Below are 21,664 nucleotides of genomic sequence, written 5' to 3'. Positions count from 1 at the left end.
TCTAGTCCTAATGGAAACATTATTATAGTATAGTTCTAATATGGTTCTAGTCCTAATGGAAACATTATTATAGTATAGTTCTAATCCTAATGGAAACATATATTATTATAGTATAGTTACAATATGGTTCTAGTCCTATTGGAAACATTAAAGTATAGTTCTAATATGGTTCTAGTCCTAATGGAAACATTATTATAGTATAGTTCTAATATGGTTCTAGTCCTAATGGAAACATTATACTATAGTTCGTATATGGTTCTAGTCCTAATGGAAACATTATTATAGTATAGTTCTAATCCTAATGGAAACATATATTATTATAGTATAGTTACAATATGGTTCTAGTCCTATTGGAAACATTATTATAGTATAGTTCTAAGATGGTTCTAGTCCTATTGGAAACATTATTATAGTATAGTTCTAAGATGGTTCTAGTCCTATTGGAAACATTATTATAGTATAGTTCTAATATGGTTCTAGTCCTATTGGAAACATTATTATAGTATAGTTCTAATATGGTTCTAGTCCTATTGGAAACATTATAGTATAGTTTTAATATGGTTCTAGTCCTATTGGAAACATTATAGTATAGTTCTAATATGGTTCTAGTCCTATTGGAAACATTATAGTATAGTTTTAATATGGTTCTAGTCCTATTGGAAACATTATAGTATAGTTCTAATATGGTTCTAGTCCTATTGGAAACATAGTATAGTTCTAATATGGTTCTAGTCCTATTGGAAACATTATAGTATAGCTCTGATATGGTTCTAGTCCTAATGGAAACATATTATAGACGTCCACAATGTAAAAGTGGAAGTATGTTTTTATTTCATTTTTTCAAATGGATGAAAACTTAGTTTATTTATTTATTATTATTATTTTTTTTTTTAAATCGGACATTTCTTGAGTCAATAAGTATTCAACCCCTTTGTTATGTGGAGCCTAAATAAGTTCAGGAGTAAAAATGTGTTTAACAAGTCACATAATAAGTTGCATGGACTCACTCTGTGTTCAATAATGGTGTTTAACATGATGGTTGAATGACTACCTCATCGCTGTACCCCACACAATCAATTATCTGTAAGGTCCCTCAGTCGGGCAGTGAATTTCAAACACAGATTCAACCACAAAGACCAGGGAGGTTCTCCAATACCTCAAAGAAGGGCACCCATTGGTTGATGGGTTAAAATTTAAAAAAGCAGACATTGAATATCCCTTTGAGCATGGTGAAGTTATTAATTACACGTTTGATGGTGTATCAATACACCCAGTCACTACAAAGAGACATGTGTCCTTGCTAATGAAACTACACCAAAACATGCATCCTGTTTGCAACAAGGCACTAATGTAATACTGGAGGGAAAAAGAAAGAAAAAAAAGAATATGTTTGGGGCAAACCCAATACAACACATTACTGTGTGCCACTCTCCATATTTTCAATCATAGTGGTGGCTGCATCATGTTATGGGTATGCTTTGTAATCGTTAAGGACTGGAGAGTTTTTCAGGATAAAAAGAAAAAGGAGCTAAGCACAAGCAAAATCCTAGAGGAAAGCCTGGTTCAGTCTGCTTTCCACCAGACACGGCGAGATGAATTCACCTTTCAGCAGGACAATAACCTACAACACAATGACAAATCAACATTGGAATTGCTTACCAAGGCGGCAGTGAATGTTCCTGTGTGGCCTAGTTACAGTTTTGATTTAAATCTACTTGAAAATGGTTTTCTAGGAACCATCATGACAGAGCTTGAAGAAAGTTGAAAATAATAAAACGGGAGACTGTGGCAGATGAATCAGAATTAGTTGGGTAACATAGATGTTTTAAGATGTTTTATTAGCGTAATATGCTTATGTGAGATACTTGTCATTAGAAAGTATATCTTTGGACTCTTGTGTCTTTCAGTTGTACTTCTTCCCTCAGCTGGGGCTCAGTCACCTGGGGCCCAGAGAGGGGAGAGGTCAGACTTGTCTTTTACATGTCTCTGGTGCTATGCAGAATATCAGAAAGGGAAGAGGACAGAATGGAACATTGTCTTCATATGTGAATGTGTCTTTACCTATTCTTAAACCATGTGAAGGGATGGTGTGATTAATGGGGAACCAATTATTTGCCTCCACAATGTCTGTGCGCAAGTCACTCCGGTTGTGAGCTTGTCCAGGAGTGGGATCAAGAGGGGGTTTACTTGAGATGGGAATATCTAGAGTTGACAATTCATATATGCCATTGGATGAGTTGGTGTTTTTGTACTATGAAGTACCAGGAACGAGATTAGAACCTCGTCATTAGGGACCAAACTGAACGATAATTAATAGCGAATGTTATCTGGCTAAGGGATACTCCTTTCTCAAATATAAAGTCCCTTTGTGAACTGTTCCTAAGATCTGTGGTTCGTCATGTACGTTGAGAGGGGTGTATCTTGGCTATAAAAGATCTTTGTACTTTTGTGTTGTCACTTTCAATGGTTCATTAGAGATAGCGCATCATTGAAAGTCAAGTGCTTTTGCAAAGCTCTTATTATTAAAGATGTAGTTTTAGTATAACTGTGACTGGTGTGTGAAGTTGATCTCTCTCCTCATTCTGTAATGCAGAAATTAGCTACCACAAGACTTACCCAGAATGACTCACAGCTGGAATCATCTTCCAAAGGTGATTCTAACATGTATTGACTCGGGGGTATGAGAATTTCTGTAATTTAGACATTTCTGTATTTAAAAAAAAAAAATAATAATTGCTAAAAACATGTTTTCACTTAGTCATTATGGGGTATTGTGTGTAGATGGTGAGAAAAAAAAACGATTTACTCCATTTCGATTTCAGGACGTAACAACAAAATGTGGAAAATTCAAGCAACATGAATATTTTCTGAAGGCACTGCATCTTATAGATATAATATGGTTATATTCCTCGCTGATTCATCAGACAGCGCAAGAACCTCAGAGTCCAAATGTAAACATCTACACTGAACAAAAATACAAATGTAACATGTAAAGTGTTGGTCTCATGTTTCATGAGCTGAAATAAAATATCCCAGAAATGTTCCATACAGACAAAAAAAACGTATTTCCCTCAAATGTTGTACAAAAATAAATTTACATTCCTCCTTTGCCAAGATAATCCATCCACCTGACATGTCAAGAAGCTGATTAAACATGATCATTACACAGGTGCACCTTGTGCTGGGGACAATAAAAGGCCTCTAAAATGTGCAGTTTTGTCACAACGCAACACAATGCCACAGATGCCTCAAGTTGAGGGAGTGTGCAATTGGCATATTTACTGCAGGAATGTCCACCAGTGCTGTTGCCAGAGTATTTAACCTGTTAGGGCTAGGGGGCTGTATTTACACGGCCGGATAAAAAAACGTACCGATTTAATCTGGTTATTACTACTGCCCAGAAACTAGAATATGCATATAATTATTGGCTTTGGATAGAAAACACCCTAAAGTTTCTAAAACTGTTTGAATGGTGTCTGTGAGTATAACAGAACTCATATGGCAGGCAAAAACCTGAGAAGATTCTGTACAGGAAGTGCCCTCTCTGACCATTCCTTGGGCTTCTTGACTCTTTTTATTGAAAACTTAGGATCTTTGCTGTAACGTGACACTTCCTACGGCTCCCATAGGCTCTCAGAACCCGGGAAAAAGCTGAATGATGTCGAGGCAGCCCCTGGCTGAAAAACATTAGCGCCTTTGGTAAAGTGGTCTATCAGAGGACAATGAGACTGAGGCGCATGTACGAGGCGACCCCATGTTTTTATTTTCTCTCTCTTTGTACTAAAACACAGATTCCCGGTCGGAATATTATCGCTTTTTTACAAGAAAAATTGCATAAAAATAGATTTTAAACAGCGGTTGACATGCTTCGAAGTACGGTAATGGAATATTTAGAATTTTTTGGTCACGAAACGCCTCGGGCGTGTCACCCTTCTTTACACTTCGGATAGTGTCTTGAACGCACTAACAAAACAGAGGATATTTGAACATAACTATGGATTATTTTGAACCAAACCAACATTTGTTATTGAAGTAGAAGTCCTGGCAGTGCATTCTGACGAAGAACAGCAAAGGTAATAACATTTTTCTTATAGTAAATCTGACTTTGGCGAGGGCTAAACTTGGTGGGTGTCTAAATAGCTAACCCTGTGATGCCTGGGCTATCTACTGAGAATATTGCAAAATGTGCTTTCACCGAAAAGCTATTTTAAAATCGGACATAGCGAGTGCATAGAGGAGTTCTGTATCTATAATTCTTAAAATAATTATGTTTTTTGTGAACGTTTATCGTGAGTAATTTAGTAAATTCACCGGAAGTTTGCGGGGGGTATGCTAGTTCTGAACGTCACATGCTAATGTAAAAAGCTGGTTTTTGATATAAATATGAACTTGATTGAACAAAACATGCATGTATTGTATAACATAATGTCCTAGGCGTGTCATCTGATGAAGATCATCAAAGGTTAGTGCTGCATTTAGCTGTGGTTTGGGTTTATGTGACATTATATGCTAGCTTGAAAAATGGGTGTCTGATTATTTCTGTCTGGGTACTCTGCTGACATAATCGAATGTTTTGCTTTCGTTGTAAAGCCTTTTTGAAATCGGACAGTGTGGTTAGATTAACGAGAGTCTTGTCTTTAAAATGGTGTAAAATGGTCATATGTTTGAGAAATTGAAGTAATAGCATTTCTAAGGTATATGAATAACGCGCCACGGGATTCCACTGGCTGTTACGTAGGTGGGACGATTTCGTCCCACCTTCCCTAGAGAGGTTAATGTTCATTTCTCTACCATAAGCCACCTCCAACACTGTTTTAGAGAATTTGGCAGTACGCCCAACCAGCTTCACAACCGCAGACCACTTGTGTGACGTCGTGTGGGCGAGCGGTTTGCGGATGTCAATGTTGTGAACAGAGTGCCCCATGGTGGCGGTGGGGTAATGGTATGGACAGACATAAGCTACGGACAACGAACAATTGCATTTTATTTGATGGCACTTTGAATGCACAGAGATACCGTGATGAGATCCTGAGGCCCATCGTCGTGCCATTCATCCGCCGCCATCACCTCATGTTTCAGCATGATAATGCACGGCCCTGTGTCACAAGGATCTGTACACAATTACTGGAAGCTGAAAATGTCCCAGTTCTTCCATGACCTGCATACTCACCAGACATGTCACCCATTGAGAACGTTTTGGGATTCTCTGGATCGACGTGTACGACAGCGTGTTCCAGTTCCCGGCAATATGCAGCAACTATGGCACAGCCATTGAAGAGGAGTAGGACAACATTCCACAGGCCACAATCAACAGCCTGATCAACTCTATGTCTAGGAGATGCGTCGTGCTGCGTGAGGCAAGCTGCTAACGTTAGCTATCAAGCTAACGAAGTTAATCCCAGATGAGTTCTCCCTCTCCAATGGAGTCCTCTTTGTCTGGAGAAGTAAATGAATGGTTCCAGTGCTGTAGGAGCTGTATCTACTACGCTTTGTTTGGGAGTACTAACAGCCCTAGAGAAGACACCTGCCCGTTGGGAGTACTAACAGCCCTGGAGAAGACACCTGCCCGTTGGGAGTACTAACAGCCCTGGAGAAGACACCTGCCCGTTGGGAGTACTAACAGCCCTGGAGAAGACACCTGCCCGTTGGGAGTACTAACAGCCCTGGAGAAGACACCTGCCCGTTGGGAGTACTAACAGCCCTGGAGAAGACACCTGCCCGTTGGGAGTACTAACAGCCCTGGAGAAGACACCTGCCCGTTGGGAGTACTAACAGCCCTGGAGAAGACACCTGCCCGTTGGGAGTACTAACAGCCCTGGAGAAGACACCTGCCCGTTGGGAGTACTAACAGCCCTGGAGAAGACACCTGCCCGTTGGGAGTACTAGATATCCTGAATATCGACCATATTACCAGACTGAATGAGAACACACCTACCTGTTGGGAGTATCCTCTGAACATGGGGTTAACAGCCTTGATCCCCTGGAACAGATTGGTAGGGATCACATAGGATGGCCTAAAGAGACAGAACAATGTTAGGACGGCCTAAAGAGACCAGAACAAGGTTAGGACGGCCTACAGAGACCACAGAACAAGGTTAGGACGGCCTACAACTCCACAGAACAGGGTTAGGAATAGAGGTCGACCGATTATGATTTTTTTTCAACGCCAATACCGATTATTGGGGGACCAAAAAAAGCCTCGGCTGATTAATCGGACAATTTTTTTTTTTTTGTAATAGTGACAATTACAACAATACTGGTTAACACTTATTTTAAATTAATATAATACAACAATAAAATCAATTTAGCCTCAAATAAATAATGAAACATGTTCAATTTGGTTTAAATAATGCAAAAACAAAGTGTTGGAGAAGAAAGTAAAAGTGGAATATGTGCCATGTAAAAAAGCTAATGTTTAAGTTCTTTGCTCAGAACATGAGAACATATGAAAGCTGGTGGTTCCTTTTAACATGAGTCTTCAATATTCCCAGGTAAGAAGTTTTAGGTTGTAGTTATTATAGGAATTATAGGACTATTTCTCTCTATACCATTTGTATTTCATATACCTTTGACTACTGGATGTTCTTATAGGCACTTTAGTATTGCCAGTGTAACAGTATAGCTTCCGTCCCTCTCCTCGCTCCTACCTGGGCTCGAACCAGGAACACATCGACAACAGCCACCCTCGAAGCATCGTTACCCATCGCTCCACAAAAGCCGCGGCCCTTGCAGAGCAAGGGGAACAACTACTCCAAGTCTCAGAGCGAGTGACGTCACCGATTGAAACGCTATTAGCGCGCACCCCGCTAACTAGCTAGCCATTTCACATTGGTTACACCAGCCTAATCTCGGGAGTTGATGGGCTTGAAGTCATAAACAGCTCAATGCTTGAAGCATTGCGAAGAGCTGCTGGCAAACGCAGGAAAGTGCTGTTTGAATGAATGCTTACGAGCCTGCTGCTGCCTACCACCGCTCAGTCAGACTTCTCTATCAAATATCAAATCATAGACTTAATTATAACATAATAACACACAGAAATACAAGCCTTTGGTCATTAATATGGTCGAATCCGGAAACTATCATTTCGAGAACAAAACGTTTAGTCTTTCAGTGAAATACGGAACCGTTCCGTAATTTATCTAACGGGTGGCATCCCTAAGTCTAAATATTCCTGTTACAACCTTCAATGTTATGTCATAATTATGTAAAATTCTGGCAAATTAATTATGGTGTTTGTTAGGAATAAATGGTCTTCACACAGTTCGCAACGAGCCAGGCAGCCCAAACTGCTGCATATACCCTGACTGTTTGCACGGAACGCAAGAGAAGTGACACAATTTCCCTAATTATAAGAAATTCATGTTAGCAGGCAATATTAACTAAATATGCAGGTTTAAAAATATATACTTCTGTATTGATTTTAAAGAAAGGCATTGATGTTTATGGTTAGGTGCAACGACAGTGCTAAATCATCACCCGTTTGTCGAAGTAGGCTGTGATTCGATGGTAAATTAACAGGCACCGCATCGATTATATGCAACGCAGGACACGCTAGATAAACTAGTAATATCATCAACCATGTGTAGTTAACTAGTGATTATGTTAAGATTCACTGTTTTTTATAAGATGAGTTCAATGCTAGCTAGCAACTTACCTTGGCTTCTTGCTGCCCTCGCGTAACAGGTAGTCAGCCTGCCATGCAGGCTCCTCGTGGAGTGCAATGTAAGGCAGGTGGTTAGAGTGTTGGACTAACAAGGTATAAATCTGTCGTTCTGCCCCTGAACAAGGCAGTTAACCCACCGTTCCTAGGCTGTCGTTGAAAATAAGAACGTGTTCTTAACTGACCTGCCTAGTTAAATAAAGGTGTAAAAAGAAAACATTTTAGAAAATCGGTGTCCAAAAATATACCAATTTCCAACTGTTATGAAAACTTGAAATTGGCCCTAATTAATTGGCCATTCCGATTAATCGGTCGACCTCTAGTTAGGACGGCCTACAGAGACCACAGAACAGGGTTAGTCCGGCCTACAGAGACCACAGAACAAGGTTAGTCCGGCCTACAGAGACCACAGATAAGGTTAGTCCGGCCTACAGAGACCACAGAACAAGGTTAGTCCGGCCTACAGAGACCACAGAACAAGGTTAGTCCGGCCTACAGAGACCACAGAACAAGGTTAGTCCGGCCTACAGAGACCACAGAACAAGGTTAGTCCGGCCTACAGAGACCACAGAACAAGGTTAGGACGGCCTACAGAGACCACAGACCAAGGTTAGGACGGCCTACAGAGAACAAGGTTAGGACGGCCTACAGAGAACAAGGTTAGGACGGCCTACAGAAACCACAGAACAAGGTTAGTACGGCCTACAGAGACACAGAACAAGGTTAGTACGGCCTACAGAGACCACAGAACACGGTTAGTCCGTCCTACAGAGACCACAGAACAAGGTTAGTCCGGCCTACAGAGACCACAGAACAAGGTTAGTCCGGCCTACAGAGACCACAGAACAAGGTTAGTCCGGCCTACAGAGACCACAGACCAAGGTTAGTACGGCCTACAGAGACCAAGGTTAGGACGGCCTACAGAAACCACAGAACAAGGTTAGTACGGCCTACAGAGACACAGAACAAGGTTAGTCCGGCCTACAGAGACCACAGAACAAGGTTAGTCCGGCCTACAGAGACCACAGAACAAGGTTAGTCCGGCCTACAGAGACCACAGAACAAGGTTAGTCCGGCCTACAGAGACCACAGAACAAGGTTAGTCCGGCCTACAGAGACCACAGAACAAGGTTAGTCCGGCCTACAGAGACCACAGAACAAGGTTAGTCCGGCCTACAGAGACCACAGAACAAGGTTAGTCCGGCCTACAGAGACCACAGAACAAGGTTAGTCCGGCCTACAGAGACCACAGAACAAGGTTAGTCCGGCCTACAGAGACCACAGACCAAGGTTAGGACGGCCTACAGAGACCACAGAACAAGGTTAGTCCGGCCTACAGAGACCACAGAACAAGGTTAGTCCGGCCTACAGAGACCACAGAACAAGGTTAGGACGGCCTACAGAGACCACAGAACAAGGTTAGTACGGCCTACAGAGACCACAGAACAAGGTTAGTACGGCCTACAGAGACCAAGGTTAGGACGGCCTACAGAGACCACAGACCAAGGTTAGGACAGCCTACAGAGACCACAGAACAAGGTTAGTACGGCCTACAGAGACCACAGAACAAGGTTAGTACGGCCTACAGAGACCACAGAACAAGGTTAGTACGGCTTACAGAGACCACAGCACAAGGTTAGGACGGCCTACAGAGACCACTATAGGCTAACCCGCTCATTGATGAGCCCTGCAGAATCTGTGAAATGAACCCAAACATACTCTTCTAAACTGTCTGAATGGACGGATGGACAGCACCCAGGTGACGAGGACTGACTCAGAGGACAGCGTGAGGATAAGCAGTGTACCTGTTCTTGTGCCAGAGGTCTGCCACCAGTTTCTGGTAGCTCTTACTCAGAGCAGGCTTCTTGTCTGTCCTCACCAGACCTCCACACTCCACAAAGAATTGGGTCAGCGGAGGACTAGAGAGAGAGAGAGAGACGAACTGGGTTAGAGGAAGTCTGTAGAAAGGAGAGAGGTCATACATCTTAATACACGCACAGAAACAAACAACGTACTGCACAGGGGGGAGACAGAGAGGTCAATAAACACACCTGACCGCATAGGGGGAGACAGAGAGGTCAATAAACACACCTGACCGCATAGGGGGAGACAGAGAGGTCAATAAACACACCTGACCGCATAGGGGGAGACAGAGAGGTCAATAAACACACCTGACCGCATAGGGGGAGACAGAGAGGTCAATAAACACACCTGACCGCATAGGGGGAGACAGAGAGGTCAATAAACACACCTGACCGCATAGGGGGAGACAGAGAGGTCAATAAACACACCTGACCGCATAGGGGGAGACAGAGAGGTCAATAAACACACCTGACCGCATAGGGGGAGACAGAGAGGTCAATAAACACACCTAGCGTAGCCTAGTGGTTAGAGCGTTGGACTAGTAACTGAAAGGTTGCTAGATCGAATCCCCGAGCTGACAAGGTACAAATCTGTTCTGCCCCTGAACAAGGCAGTTAACCCACTGTTCCTAGGCCGTCATTGAAAATAAGAATTTGTTCTTAACTGACTCGGCTAGTTAAAGGTAAAATAAAATAAAATACAATTTACACAGGTAGACTCCATTCAAGCTCCAATCAATGGAAACAGGATGCACCTGAGCTCAATTTCAAGTCTCATTTGCAAAGGTTCTGAATACTTATGTAAATCAGTTCATTTTTAATACATTTGCAAAAAATATATATTTTTGCTTTGTCATTATGGGGTATTGCATGTAGATTGATGAGGGAAAAATGTATTCAATCCATTTTAGAATTAGGCTATAACATAACAAAATCAAAGGGGGTCTGAATACTTTCTGAATGCACCGTCTATGTGGTTGACAGCGGGCGACCGAGGGGGAAAAAAAAACAGCCGGCGACCGAGGGGGGGAAAAAAAACAGCCGGCGACCGAGGGGGGGAGGGAAAAACAGCCGGCGACCGAGGGGGGGGGGAAAAACAGCCGGCGACCGAGGGGGGGGGGAAAAACAGCCGGCGACCGAGGGGGGGGGGGGAAAACAGCCGGCGACCGAGGGGGGGGGGAAAACAGCCGGCGACCGAGGGGGGGGGGGAAAACAGCCGGCGACCGAGGGGGGAAAAACAGCCGGCGACCGAGGGGGGAAAAACAGCCGGCGACCGAGGGGGGAAAAACAGCCGGCGACCGAGGGGGAAAAAACAGCCGGCGACCGAGGGGGAAAAAACAGCCGGCGACCGAGGGGGGAAAAACAGCCGGGACCGAGGGGGGAAAAACAGCGGGCGACCGAAGATGGCATGGAGAAGGAGGATTACGCTCACACTGAAATATCAATTTAGTATGAAATTATAAATCAAACAAATGTTGAATGCCAAACTTCATTTGTCGGTTGTTTTTTTATTATGACAAAATTATGCAGTTGCATAAATTATAAAGATAATCTTGATTGTGTTTCTTAAACTATTGTATAATTAATTAATAAATTTAATTAATTAATTAATATGAGGTAATCCAATCTAGCCTAACCGAGCTACGATGAGCGGGCTCATCGAAAGGCTTCCGGTAGGCAGACACTGCTTCTCCAATAGAAATCCCCCCGTCACACTAGTAGGCGATGTCATGGCAACGTTGGTAGAAACACATCGTCGGGTCAAACGGTTGTCTCGCATCGAACTGCGCATGTGCAGGCAATCAAATGAAATGCACTCCTTCGATATGAAGCAGTTTTTGACTAAAATAAAAAAGGTGTCTGTCACATTCACGAGGTTGGAGTAATAAATGTTAAACTGCTTAAGACATCGGCTTGAATCTAGGTTGTACCTTTATACTTTGAGAAAATGAACAACTAAAAGGAAGATTTTTTTCACATCTCTCATTGACTTCACAAACCCCCGGCATAGTCCGTTTCGCTAAGCGTCCCCGATGTCGCGCCTCTAGGTTTAGAAAAACTCTCTGGTTGAGTTGACTATTGTCAGGCAGGACGAAAAACGACTACATTGACCATGATCCTTTGCTAGTTACAGCCACTGCCGACCATGATCCTTAGCAATTTTTTTGGTGCCATTCAGCAATATGGCACACTTCAAATTCAAAATACTTCCGACTTCTTGCGCCAAAATCGGGAGTTTTCCATAGGAACACCTGGATGACTTCAGAGCTGTCTACGGGCCTCACCAGTTGGACAGGGCCTGCAGGGCTGCATTCATATAGCAGGTGTTCCCTATGTTCTTCAGTCCCGTCAGACCTACAGAGGAGACGGACACAAAGAGTTTGATCTCGCTACAGAACAGCAGAGAGAGAGCATGGCTGATGCTAGCTTGAGCATTGGTCCAGTCAGATGAAGGCGTACCTCGGGCGCGTAGCTCGTCCTCTTCCTCCGTCTCCATGCCCAGGTCTTCACAGCCATTAGTAGGGGGCAGTCTCAGAGAAGTGGGACTGCCCTGCGCCCTGGTACACTCCTGGAACAGAAGACAACCACATCAGAACCATCCACGTCTAGAACCATCCTCGTCCAGAACCATACGAGAACCATCCTCGTCTAGAACCATCCTCGTCTAGAACCATCCTCGTCTAGAACCATCTGAGAACCATCCTCGTCTAGAACCATATGAGAACCATCCTCGTCGAGAACCATCCTCATCTAGAACCATATCAGAACCATCCTTATCTAGAAGCATCCTCGTCTAGAACCATATCAGAACCATCCTTATCTAGGCAACATTAAAAGTAACATGAGGAATTGACAACAGCAGAATGTCTCAACGCTTTGACAGCATTCCATAGTGAAAGAAAACATTGCATAACTGAATAATGATTTACTTTTCAACGTGGTCTCAAAATATGTATATCTATAGAGTGAATTGTACAATTTTCAAGTTCTGGCATGATTTTGGTTGGGGTTGTGGACGTTTGTTTAGGCCTTAGATATAGACAACTGTATTTATCCCGAGGGAACTTCATTTGTGGTTTGAGATTCAGGTATCAATCAATATTTGTCCCAGATGGTAATATTACCTGTGTGTTGTTGGTCTGAGGTGAAGTGAGGGTCTTGGTGCTGGGGACAGGGCAGTGAGGGCCCAGTTTACGCTCCAGGAACACCTCTTTCCCACAGGCATAACACCATACCCTCAGAGTGGTCAGGTTCACTGTCAGGTTGTGCCTCGTCCCCTGTTATAGAGGGGTTAGAAACATGTTACGAAGGGGTAATAAAAGGTTTATAGAGGTGTAATACAGGATATATTTCTATGTTATAAAGAAATATAACTTTTATTGTTATCATTAACCCAGAGCTGTCTGGATAGACAGCGGGGACAAACAGCGGGGACAGACAGCTGTAGACTAGTCAGACACTTGTTTCATTATTCATGTGTCTGCATTAGTGTTCAGTGTTGACAGCAGAGCTGGCAGAGACGGGAAAGACTACAGCTATGAAAGCACACTGCCTGATCCTTTCCGCCTCTACCGTCTAGCAGCTTTAGTAGTGAATCCAACCCCAGCTCCCACAGGAATACATATTAATAATGGATGATCCAGAAAGACGACAGCTAAGTGTTAGATAGATGACTGGATAGATGGCTGTGCGCTATACACTGGAGAGGGTGCATCCATGGTGTTCACAGTGTACCACGTGTGCTTAATTCTTTTTTTTAAAAGACAGAAAGGACTGACACATGACTGGTCTGATGAGACACAGAGAGAGAGAGAGAGACAGAGAGACAGAGATTATATTTCACTTGCTTTGGCAATGTAAACTCATGTTTCCCATGCCAATAAAGCCCTTTGAATTGAGAGGGGGAGAGAGAGAAATGCATTTCAGTTTATTCTTTTTCCCTTTTGTACTTCACTATTTGCACATTATATATATATATGCTTTATTGGCATGGGAAACATGAGATATAGATATATATATATATATATATATATATATATATATATATATATATATATATATATATATATATGACATTTGAAATGTCTATTCTTTTGGCACGTGTGAGTAATGATTACTGTTCATTTTTATCATTCATTTCACTTGTTTATTATCTACTTCACTTGCTTTGGCAAATGTAAACATACGTTTCCCATGCCAATAAAATGCCTTGAATTAAAATGAGAAAGAGGGAGTGTGAGAAAGGGAGGGAGAGAGAGAGAAAGGGAGGGAGAGAGAGAGAGAGAAAGGGGGGGGGGGGGGGGTCATACCCCATTTAGGCCCCCTCAGATCAGACCTATGCCCACCCCATGCCCCCAGACTCCCACAAAGATGGCCTCAACATGAAGTCACTCATACGCCCAGGCCTCGAGCAGGCAAACAGGCCCAACCCCCACTCTTACACTAGCCCAAGAAAATGGCATGTACCAGATACTCAGTAAGCTCTGCTCACACTTACTGGTCTGAGGCCAAACCACACAACATTGGACACTTTATGGAACACAAAGCCTTTACTATCTCATCCTGGAATATCCAAGCCTGAGGTCATCTGCCTTTGGCCTAAAGAGCAGGAACCTGGACTTCAGAAATACAGACATTGTCATCCTACAAGAAACATGGTATAGAGGAGATGGACCCACTGGTTGCCCTCTAGGTTACAGATAGCTGGAAGTCCCATCCACCAGGTGTGATACAGGGTATAAGGGAGACGGACCCACTGGTTGTCCTGTGGGTTACAGAGAGCTGGAAGTCCCATCCACCATACTACCACGTGTGATACAGGGTAGAAGGGAGATGAACCCACTGGTTGCCCTCTAGGTTACAGAGAGCTGGTAGTCCCATCACCATACTACCAGGAGCAAAAACAGAAGAGACTCAGCAAGTAGGCTAATTTAGTAAAGAGCAGAACTAAGTCACTATTAATCAAAAACAGGAACATTTGGCTAGAAATTCACAAGGAAATTATCTCAGAGAAAAATGTCTTCCTGTGTGCTACCTATATCCCCCCACTATAATCCCCATACTTTAATGAAGACAGCTTCTCCATCCTACCTATATCTCCCCACTAGAATCCCCATACTTTAATGAAGACAGCCTATCCTGCATATTGACTCGATACGGGTACATTCTATATATAGCCTCGTTGTTATTTTATTGTTACTTCAGTTTATTTAGTAAATATTTTGTCCAAAAATTTGATTTATAGATAAACCACTTCTCCAACCTTTTATCCATTTTACAAAGAACAAAAACATATACATGATCAATTACAACAATTTCCATGATCAATTACAAATCTTAGAATCAGATATTAAAGACTACCAGAACCCACTGGATTCTCCAATTACATTGGATGAACTACAGGACAAAATACAAACCCTCCCAACACAAAAAGACTTGTGGTGTTGATGGTATACTAAACAAAATGATAAAACATATACACCGTTGCACACCCATATTGAAACAAAACCAAAGTCTTTTCATGCTTTGTTGATTTAAAAAAAAAAAAAAAAAAAGCTTTTGAATCAATTTGACATGAGGGTCTGCTTTATAAAATGATGGAAAGTGGTGTTGGGGGAAAGCACGACATCACATAAAATTGTACACAAACAAAATGGCAATAAAACACACTGATCTCTTTCCTAAGGGCTGTGGGGTGAGACAGGGATGCAGCTTGAGCCCCATCCACTTCAACATACAGTGCATTCGGGAAAGTATTCAGACCCCTTGACTTTTCCACATTGTTACATTACAGCCTTATTCTAAAATGGATTAAATAAAAAAATGTCTTCAATGTACACACAATGCCCAATAATGACAAAGTGAAAACAGGTTTAGAGACATTTTTGCAAATGTATAAAAAATAAGTTGAATGGTCACTTAGACAAAGCTCCAGAGTTCTTCTGTGGAGATGGGAGAACCTTCCAGAAGGACAACCATCTCTGCAGCACTCCACCAATTTTTATTTTATTTATTTCACCAGGTAGGCTAGTTGAGAACAAGTTCTCATTTACAACTGCGACCTGGCCAAGAATAAAGCAAAGCAGTTCGACACATACAACAACACAGAGTTACACATGGAGTAAAACAAACATACAGTCAATAATACAGTAGAAAAATAAGTCTATATACAATGTGAGCAAATGAGGTGAGATAAGGGAGGTAAAGGCAAAAAAAGGCCATGGTGGCAAAGTAAATACAATATAGCAAGTAAAACACTTGAATGGTAGATTTGCAGTAGGTGAATGTGCAAAGTAGAAATACTGGGGTGCAAGGGAGCAAAATAAATAAATATAGTAGGGGATGAGGTAATTGTTTGGGCTATTTATAGATGGGCTATGTACAGGTGCAGTGATCTGTGAGCTGCTCTGACAGCTGGTGCTTAAAGCTAGTGAAGGAGAAAAGTGTTTCCAGTTTCAGAGATTTTTGCAGTTCGTTCCAGTCATTGGCAGCAGAGAACTGGAAGGAGAGGCTGCCAAAGGAGGAATTGGCCCTGGGGGTGACCAGAGAGATATACCTGCTGGAGCGCGTGCTACAGGTGGGTACTGCTATGGTGACCAGTGAGCTGAGATAAGGTGGGACTTTACCTAGTAGGGTCTTGTAGATGACCTGGAACCAGTGGGTTTGGCAACGAGTATGAAGTGAGGGCCAGCCAACGAGAGCGTACAGGTCACAGTGGTGGCACTGTGATCGACTGCATCCAATTTGTTGATCAGGGCTTTATGGTAGAGTGGCCTGAGGGAAGCCACTCCTCAGTAAAAGGCACAACAGCTCACTTGGAGTTTGCCAAAAGGCACCAAAAGACTCTCAGACCATGAGAAACAAGATTCTCTGGTCTGATGAAACCAAGATTGAACTCCTTTGGCCTGAATGCCAAGAGTCACATCTGGAGGAAACCTGGCAGCATCCCAACGGTGAAGCATGGTGGTGGCAGCATCATGCTGTGGGGATGTTTTTCAGTGGCAGGGACTGGGAGACTAGTCAGGATCGAGGGAAAGATGAACGGAGCAAAGTACAGAGAAATCCTTGATGAAAACCTGCTCCAGAGCACTCAGGACCTCAGACTAAGGTGAAGGTTCAATTTCCAACAGGACAACAACCCTAAGCACACAGCCAAGACAACGCAGGAGTGACTTCGGGACAAGTCTGAATGACCTTGAGTGGCCCATCCAACCTAACAGAGCTTGGATAATCTGCAGAGAAAAATGGGAGAGACTAACCAAATACAGGTGTGCCAAGGCTGTAAATCGCTGCCAAAGGTGCTTCAAAGTACTGAGTAATACATTTGCAAAATTTTCAAAAAACATCTCCAATTGACTCAATTGAAGCTTCAGAAGCTTCTAAAGCAATGACATAATTTTCTGGAATTTTCCAAGCTGTTTAAAAGGCACAGTCAACTTAGTGTATGTAAACTTCTGACCAACTGGAATTGTGATACAGTGAATTATAAGTGGAATAATCTGTCTGTAAACAATTGTTGGAAAAATGACTTGTCATGCACAAAGTAGATGTCCTAACAGACTTGCCAAAACTATAGTTTGTTAACAAGAAATTTGTGGAGTGGTTGAAAAACGAGTTTTAATGACTCCAACCTAAGTGTATGTAAACTTCCGGACTTCAACTGTATGAATGTGTGTGTGAGTGAGAGATTGATAGAGAGAAAGGAAAGAGAAGGGGGGGTGGATGATGACAATGTAATAATCGTATTCCTTTTAAATGGCAACACAAACAGGGACTCTCATCTCCTTGAACATCTCACATCCCTTTCGTCTGTTCCCTTCTCCTCCCCATCACACTCCCTCTCTCGTCACCACCTCCTTTCCCTCCACACACTTCCTTCTCCCATCCCTCACTTCAACACCTTCTCTCTCCTGCACCATCCTGAATATCAACCTAGTCCTGTAGGTACAGTGAGGGAAAAAAGTATTTGATCCCCTGCTGATTTTGTATGTTTGCCCACTGACAAAGAAATGATCAGTCTATAATTTTAACCTCTCTGGGGCAGGCGGGACGAATTCGTCCCACCTACGTAACAGCCAGTTGAATCCTGTGGCGCGATTTTCAAATACCTTAAAAATCCTATTACTTCAATTTCTCAAACATATGACTATTTTACAGCTATTTAAAAGACAAGACTCTCGTTAATCTAACCACACTGTCCGATTTCAAAAAGGCTTTACAACGAAAGCAAAACATTAGATTATGTCAGCAGAGTACCAAGCCAGAAATAATCAGACACCCATTTTTCAAGCTAGCATATAATGTCACAAAAACCCAGAAGACAGCTAAATGCAGCACAAACCTTTGATGATCTTCATCAGATGACACACCTAGGACATTATGTTATACAATACATGCATGTTTTGTTCAGTCAAGTTCATATTTATATCAAAAAACAGCTTTTTACATTAGCATGTGACGTTCAGAACTAGCATACCCCCCGCAAACTTCCGGGGAATTTACTAACAATTTACTAAATTACTCACGATAAACGTTCACAAAAAGCATAACAATTATTTTAAGAATTATAGATACAGAACTCCTCTATGCACTCGATATGTCCGATTTTAAAATAGCTTTTTGGTGAAAGCACATTTTGCAATATTCTAAGTACATAGCCCAGCCATCACGGGCTAGCTATTTAGACACCCGGCAAGTTTAGCCTTCACCAAAATCAGATTTACTATTATAAAAGTTTGATTACCTTTTGTTGTCTTCGTCAGAATGCACTCCCAGGACTGCTACTTCAATAACAAATGTTGGTTTGGTCCAAAATAATCCATCGTTATATCCGAATAGCGGCGTTTTGTTCGTGCGTCCCAGACACTATCCGAAATGGTAAATCAGGGTCGTGCGCATAGCGCAATTCGTGACAAAAAAATTCTAAATATTCCAATACCGTACCTCGAAGCATGTCAACCGCTGTTTAAAATCAATTTTTATGCAATTTATCTCGTAAAAAAGCGATAATATTCCGACCGGGAATCTCCTTTTCGGCAAACAGAGGAAAAATCACAAAGACGGGGGCGGCCAGTGCACGCGCCTAAGCCCACAGTCCCTTGATCGGCCACTTGAGAAAGGCGATAATGTGTTTCAGCCTGGAGCTGAAATGACGACATTCAGGTTTTTCCCGGGCTCTGAGAGCCTATTGGAGCCGTGGGAAGTGTCACGTTACCGCAGAGATCCTTTGTAATTGAATGAGATGTCAAAGAAAGACAATAAATGGTCAGACAGGCCACTTCCTGTAAAGGAATCTCTCAGGTTTTGACCTGCCATTTGAGTTCTGTTATACTCACAGACACCATTCAAACAGTTTTAGAAACTTTGGAGTGTTTTCTAATTATATGCATATTCTAGTTACTGGGCAGGAGTAGTATCCAGATTAAATCGGGTACGTTTTTTATCCAGCCGTGTCGAAACTGCCCCCTAGCCCTAACAGGTTAATGGTAGGTTTATTTGAACAGTGAGAGACAGATTAACAACAAAAAAATCCAGAAAAACGCATGTCAGAAATGTTAGAAAATGATTAGCATTTTCATGAGGGAAATAAGTATTTGACCCCTCTGCAAAACATGATTTAGTACTTGGTGGCAAAACCCTTGTTGGCAATCACAGAGGTCAGACGTTTCTTGTAGTTGGCCACCAGGTTTGCACACATCTCAGGAGGGATTTTGTCCCACTCCTCTTTGCAGATCTTCTCCAAGTCATTAAGGTTTCGAGGCTGACGTTTGGCAACTCGAACCTTCAGCTCCCTCCACAGATTTTCTATGGGATTACGGTCTGGAGACTGGCTAGGCCACTCCAGGACCTTAATGTGCTTCTTCTTGAGCCACTCCTTTGTTGCCTTGGCCGTGTGTTTTGGGTCATTGTCACGCTGGAATACCCATCCACGACCCAATTTCAATGCCCTGGCTGAGGGAAGGAGGTTCTCACCCAAGATTTGACAGTACATGGCCCCGTCAAATGATGCGGTGAAGTTGTCCTGTCCCCTTAGCAGAAAAACACCCCCAAAGCATAATGTTTCCACCTCCATGTTTGACGGTGGGGATGGTGTTCTTGGGGTCATAGGCAGCATTCCTCCTCCAAACACGGCGAGTTGAGTTGATGCCAAAGAGCTCCATTTTGGTCTCATCTGACCACAACACTTTCACCCAGTTGTCCTCTGAATCCTTCAGATGTTCATTGGCAAACTTCAGACGGGCATGTATATGTGCTTTCTTGAGCAGGGGGACCTTGCGGGCGCTGCAGGATTTCAGTCCTTCACGGTGTAGTGTGTTACCAATTGTTTTCTTGGTGACTATGGTCCCAGCTGCCTTGAAATCATTGACAAGATCCTCCCATGTAGTTCTGGGCTGATTCCTCACCGTTCTCATGATTATTGCAACTCCATGAGGTGAGATCTTGCATGGAGCCCCAGGCCGAGGGAGATAGGCAGTTTCTTCCATTTGCGAATAATCGCACCAACTGTTGTCACCTTCTCACCAAGCTGCTTGGCGATGGTCTTGTAGCCCATTCCAGCCTTGTGTAGGTCTACAATCTTGTCCCTGACATCCTTGGAGAGCTCTTTGGTCTTGGCCATGGTGGAGAGTTTGGAATCAGAAAGATTTCTGGCTCCCAGGTGTCTTTTATACAGGTAACAAGCTGAGATTAGGAGCACTCCCTTTAAGAGTGTGCTCCTAATCTCAGCTCGTTACCTGTATAAAAGACACCTGGGAGCCAGAAATCTTTCTGATTGAGAGGGGGTCAAATACTTATTTCCCTCATTAAAATGCAAATCATTTTATAACATTTTTGACATGCGTTTTTCTCAATATTTTTGTTGTTATTCTGTCTCTCACTGTTCAAATAAACCTACCATTAAAATTATAGACTGATCATTTCTTTGTCAGTGGACAAATGTACAAAATCAACAGGGGATCAAATACTTTTTCCCCTCAGTGTACTTTCTGCACCATCCTGAACATTTATCTAGTCCTGTAGGTATGTTCTGCACCCTCCTGAACATTTATCTAGTCCTGTAGGTATGTTCTGAACCATCCTGAACATTTATCTAGTCCTGTAGGTATGTTCTGAACCATCCTGAATATTGATCTAGTCCTGTAGGTATGTTCTGCACCCTCCTGAACATTTATCTAGTCCCGTAGGTAAGTTCTGAACCATCCTGAATATTTATCTAGTCCCGTAGGTATGTTCTGAACCATCCTGGATATTGATCTAGTCCTGTAGGTATGTTCTGAACATTGACCTAGTCCTGTAGGTATGTTCTGAACCATCCTGGATATCTAATCCTGTTGGTATGTTCTGAACCATCCTGGATATTGATCTAGTCCTGTAGCTGTGTGTGGGAGGTGAAGGGTCAAGGGTTGACTCACCTGTGAGTGGACAGTGCTGTGGTCAGCATGAGATTCTCCACAGCCCACATACGCACAGCTGTTCTGTACACACACAGAGAAAACAATAGATTATTACTACAGAACTGTTACGTCCATATTCATACAAGGCCAAATGGTAGTCACAACTCTCAAAATAAAAGTCCCAAACAAAGCCAGGGACCGCTCACTCACCTCCAGACACGCCCACAGATTTGGTCCTCCAACCTTGCAGTCCTGACACTGGCCCTAGAAAACACCCACACACCACAACAGCCAACCAGCTTCAGTGACCAGAGAGACAGTATAATAATCTCAGACTGCTTCAGTGACCAGAGAGACAGTATAATAATCTCAGACTGCTTCAGTGACCAGAGAGACAGTATAATAATCTCAGACTGCTTCAGTGACCAGACCAGAGAGACAGTATAATAATCTCAGACTGCTTCAGTGACCAGACCAGAGAGACAGTATAATAATCTCAGACTGCTTCAGTGAACAGACCAGAGAGACAGTATAATAATCTCAGACTGCTTCAGTGAACAGACCAGAGAGACATTAATAATAGTTTATATTCTAGCTAATGCTACTCGATGATAAAGATCACTTAGCTTCCCTAATTAGCGTCTATCAGCTAACCACTATATAAAATGTGATAGTAGCGGAGTGAACAAAGTGGATAATCAGAATTCAACATCATAAGCGGATTTACAGAGTATTCGGCGAGTATTCAG

At 42.7% G+C, this 21,664-nt stretch overlaps 1 protein-coding gene across 2 annotated transcripts in view; it reads right to left on the bottom strand.

The window, feature by feature from the left end:
• usp33 (ubiquitin specific peptidase 33) overlaps positions 1-21,664 on the bottom strand; it is a 61,863-nt gene that overhangs the window by 27,755 nt on the left and 12,444 nt on the right. For both annotated transcript variants that reach the window (XM_082961044.1, XM_082961045.1), the window contains exons 3-9: positions 21,126-21,179; positions 20,934-20,996; positions 12,648-12,800; positions 11,983-12,091; positions 11,808-11,877; positions 9,466-9,579; positions 5,936-6,014 (exon numbers count right to left, since the gene is read on the bottom strand). In XM_082961044.1, the coding sequence (XP_082817170.1) occupies positions 5,936-6,014; positions 9,466-9,579; positions 11,808-11,877; positions 11,983-12,091; positions 12,648-12,800; positions 20,934-20,996; positions 21,126-21,179 (642 nt within the window). The remainder of the gene's footprint in view (positions 1-5,935; positions 6,015-9,465; positions 9,580-11,807; positions 11,878-11,982; positions 12,092-12,647; positions 12,801-20,933; positions 20,997-21,125; positions 21,180-21,664) is intronic.

This window comes from Salmo salar, chromosome 14 (genome assembly GCF_965601325.2).
Source record: "Salmo salar chromosome 14, fSalSal1, whole genome shotgun sequence".
Classification (NCBI taxonomy): Eukaryota; Metazoa; Chordata; class Actinopteri; order Salmoniformes; family Salmonidae; genus Salmo; species Salmo salar.
This window is presented reverse-complemented; position numbering and strand designations above follow the sequence as displayed.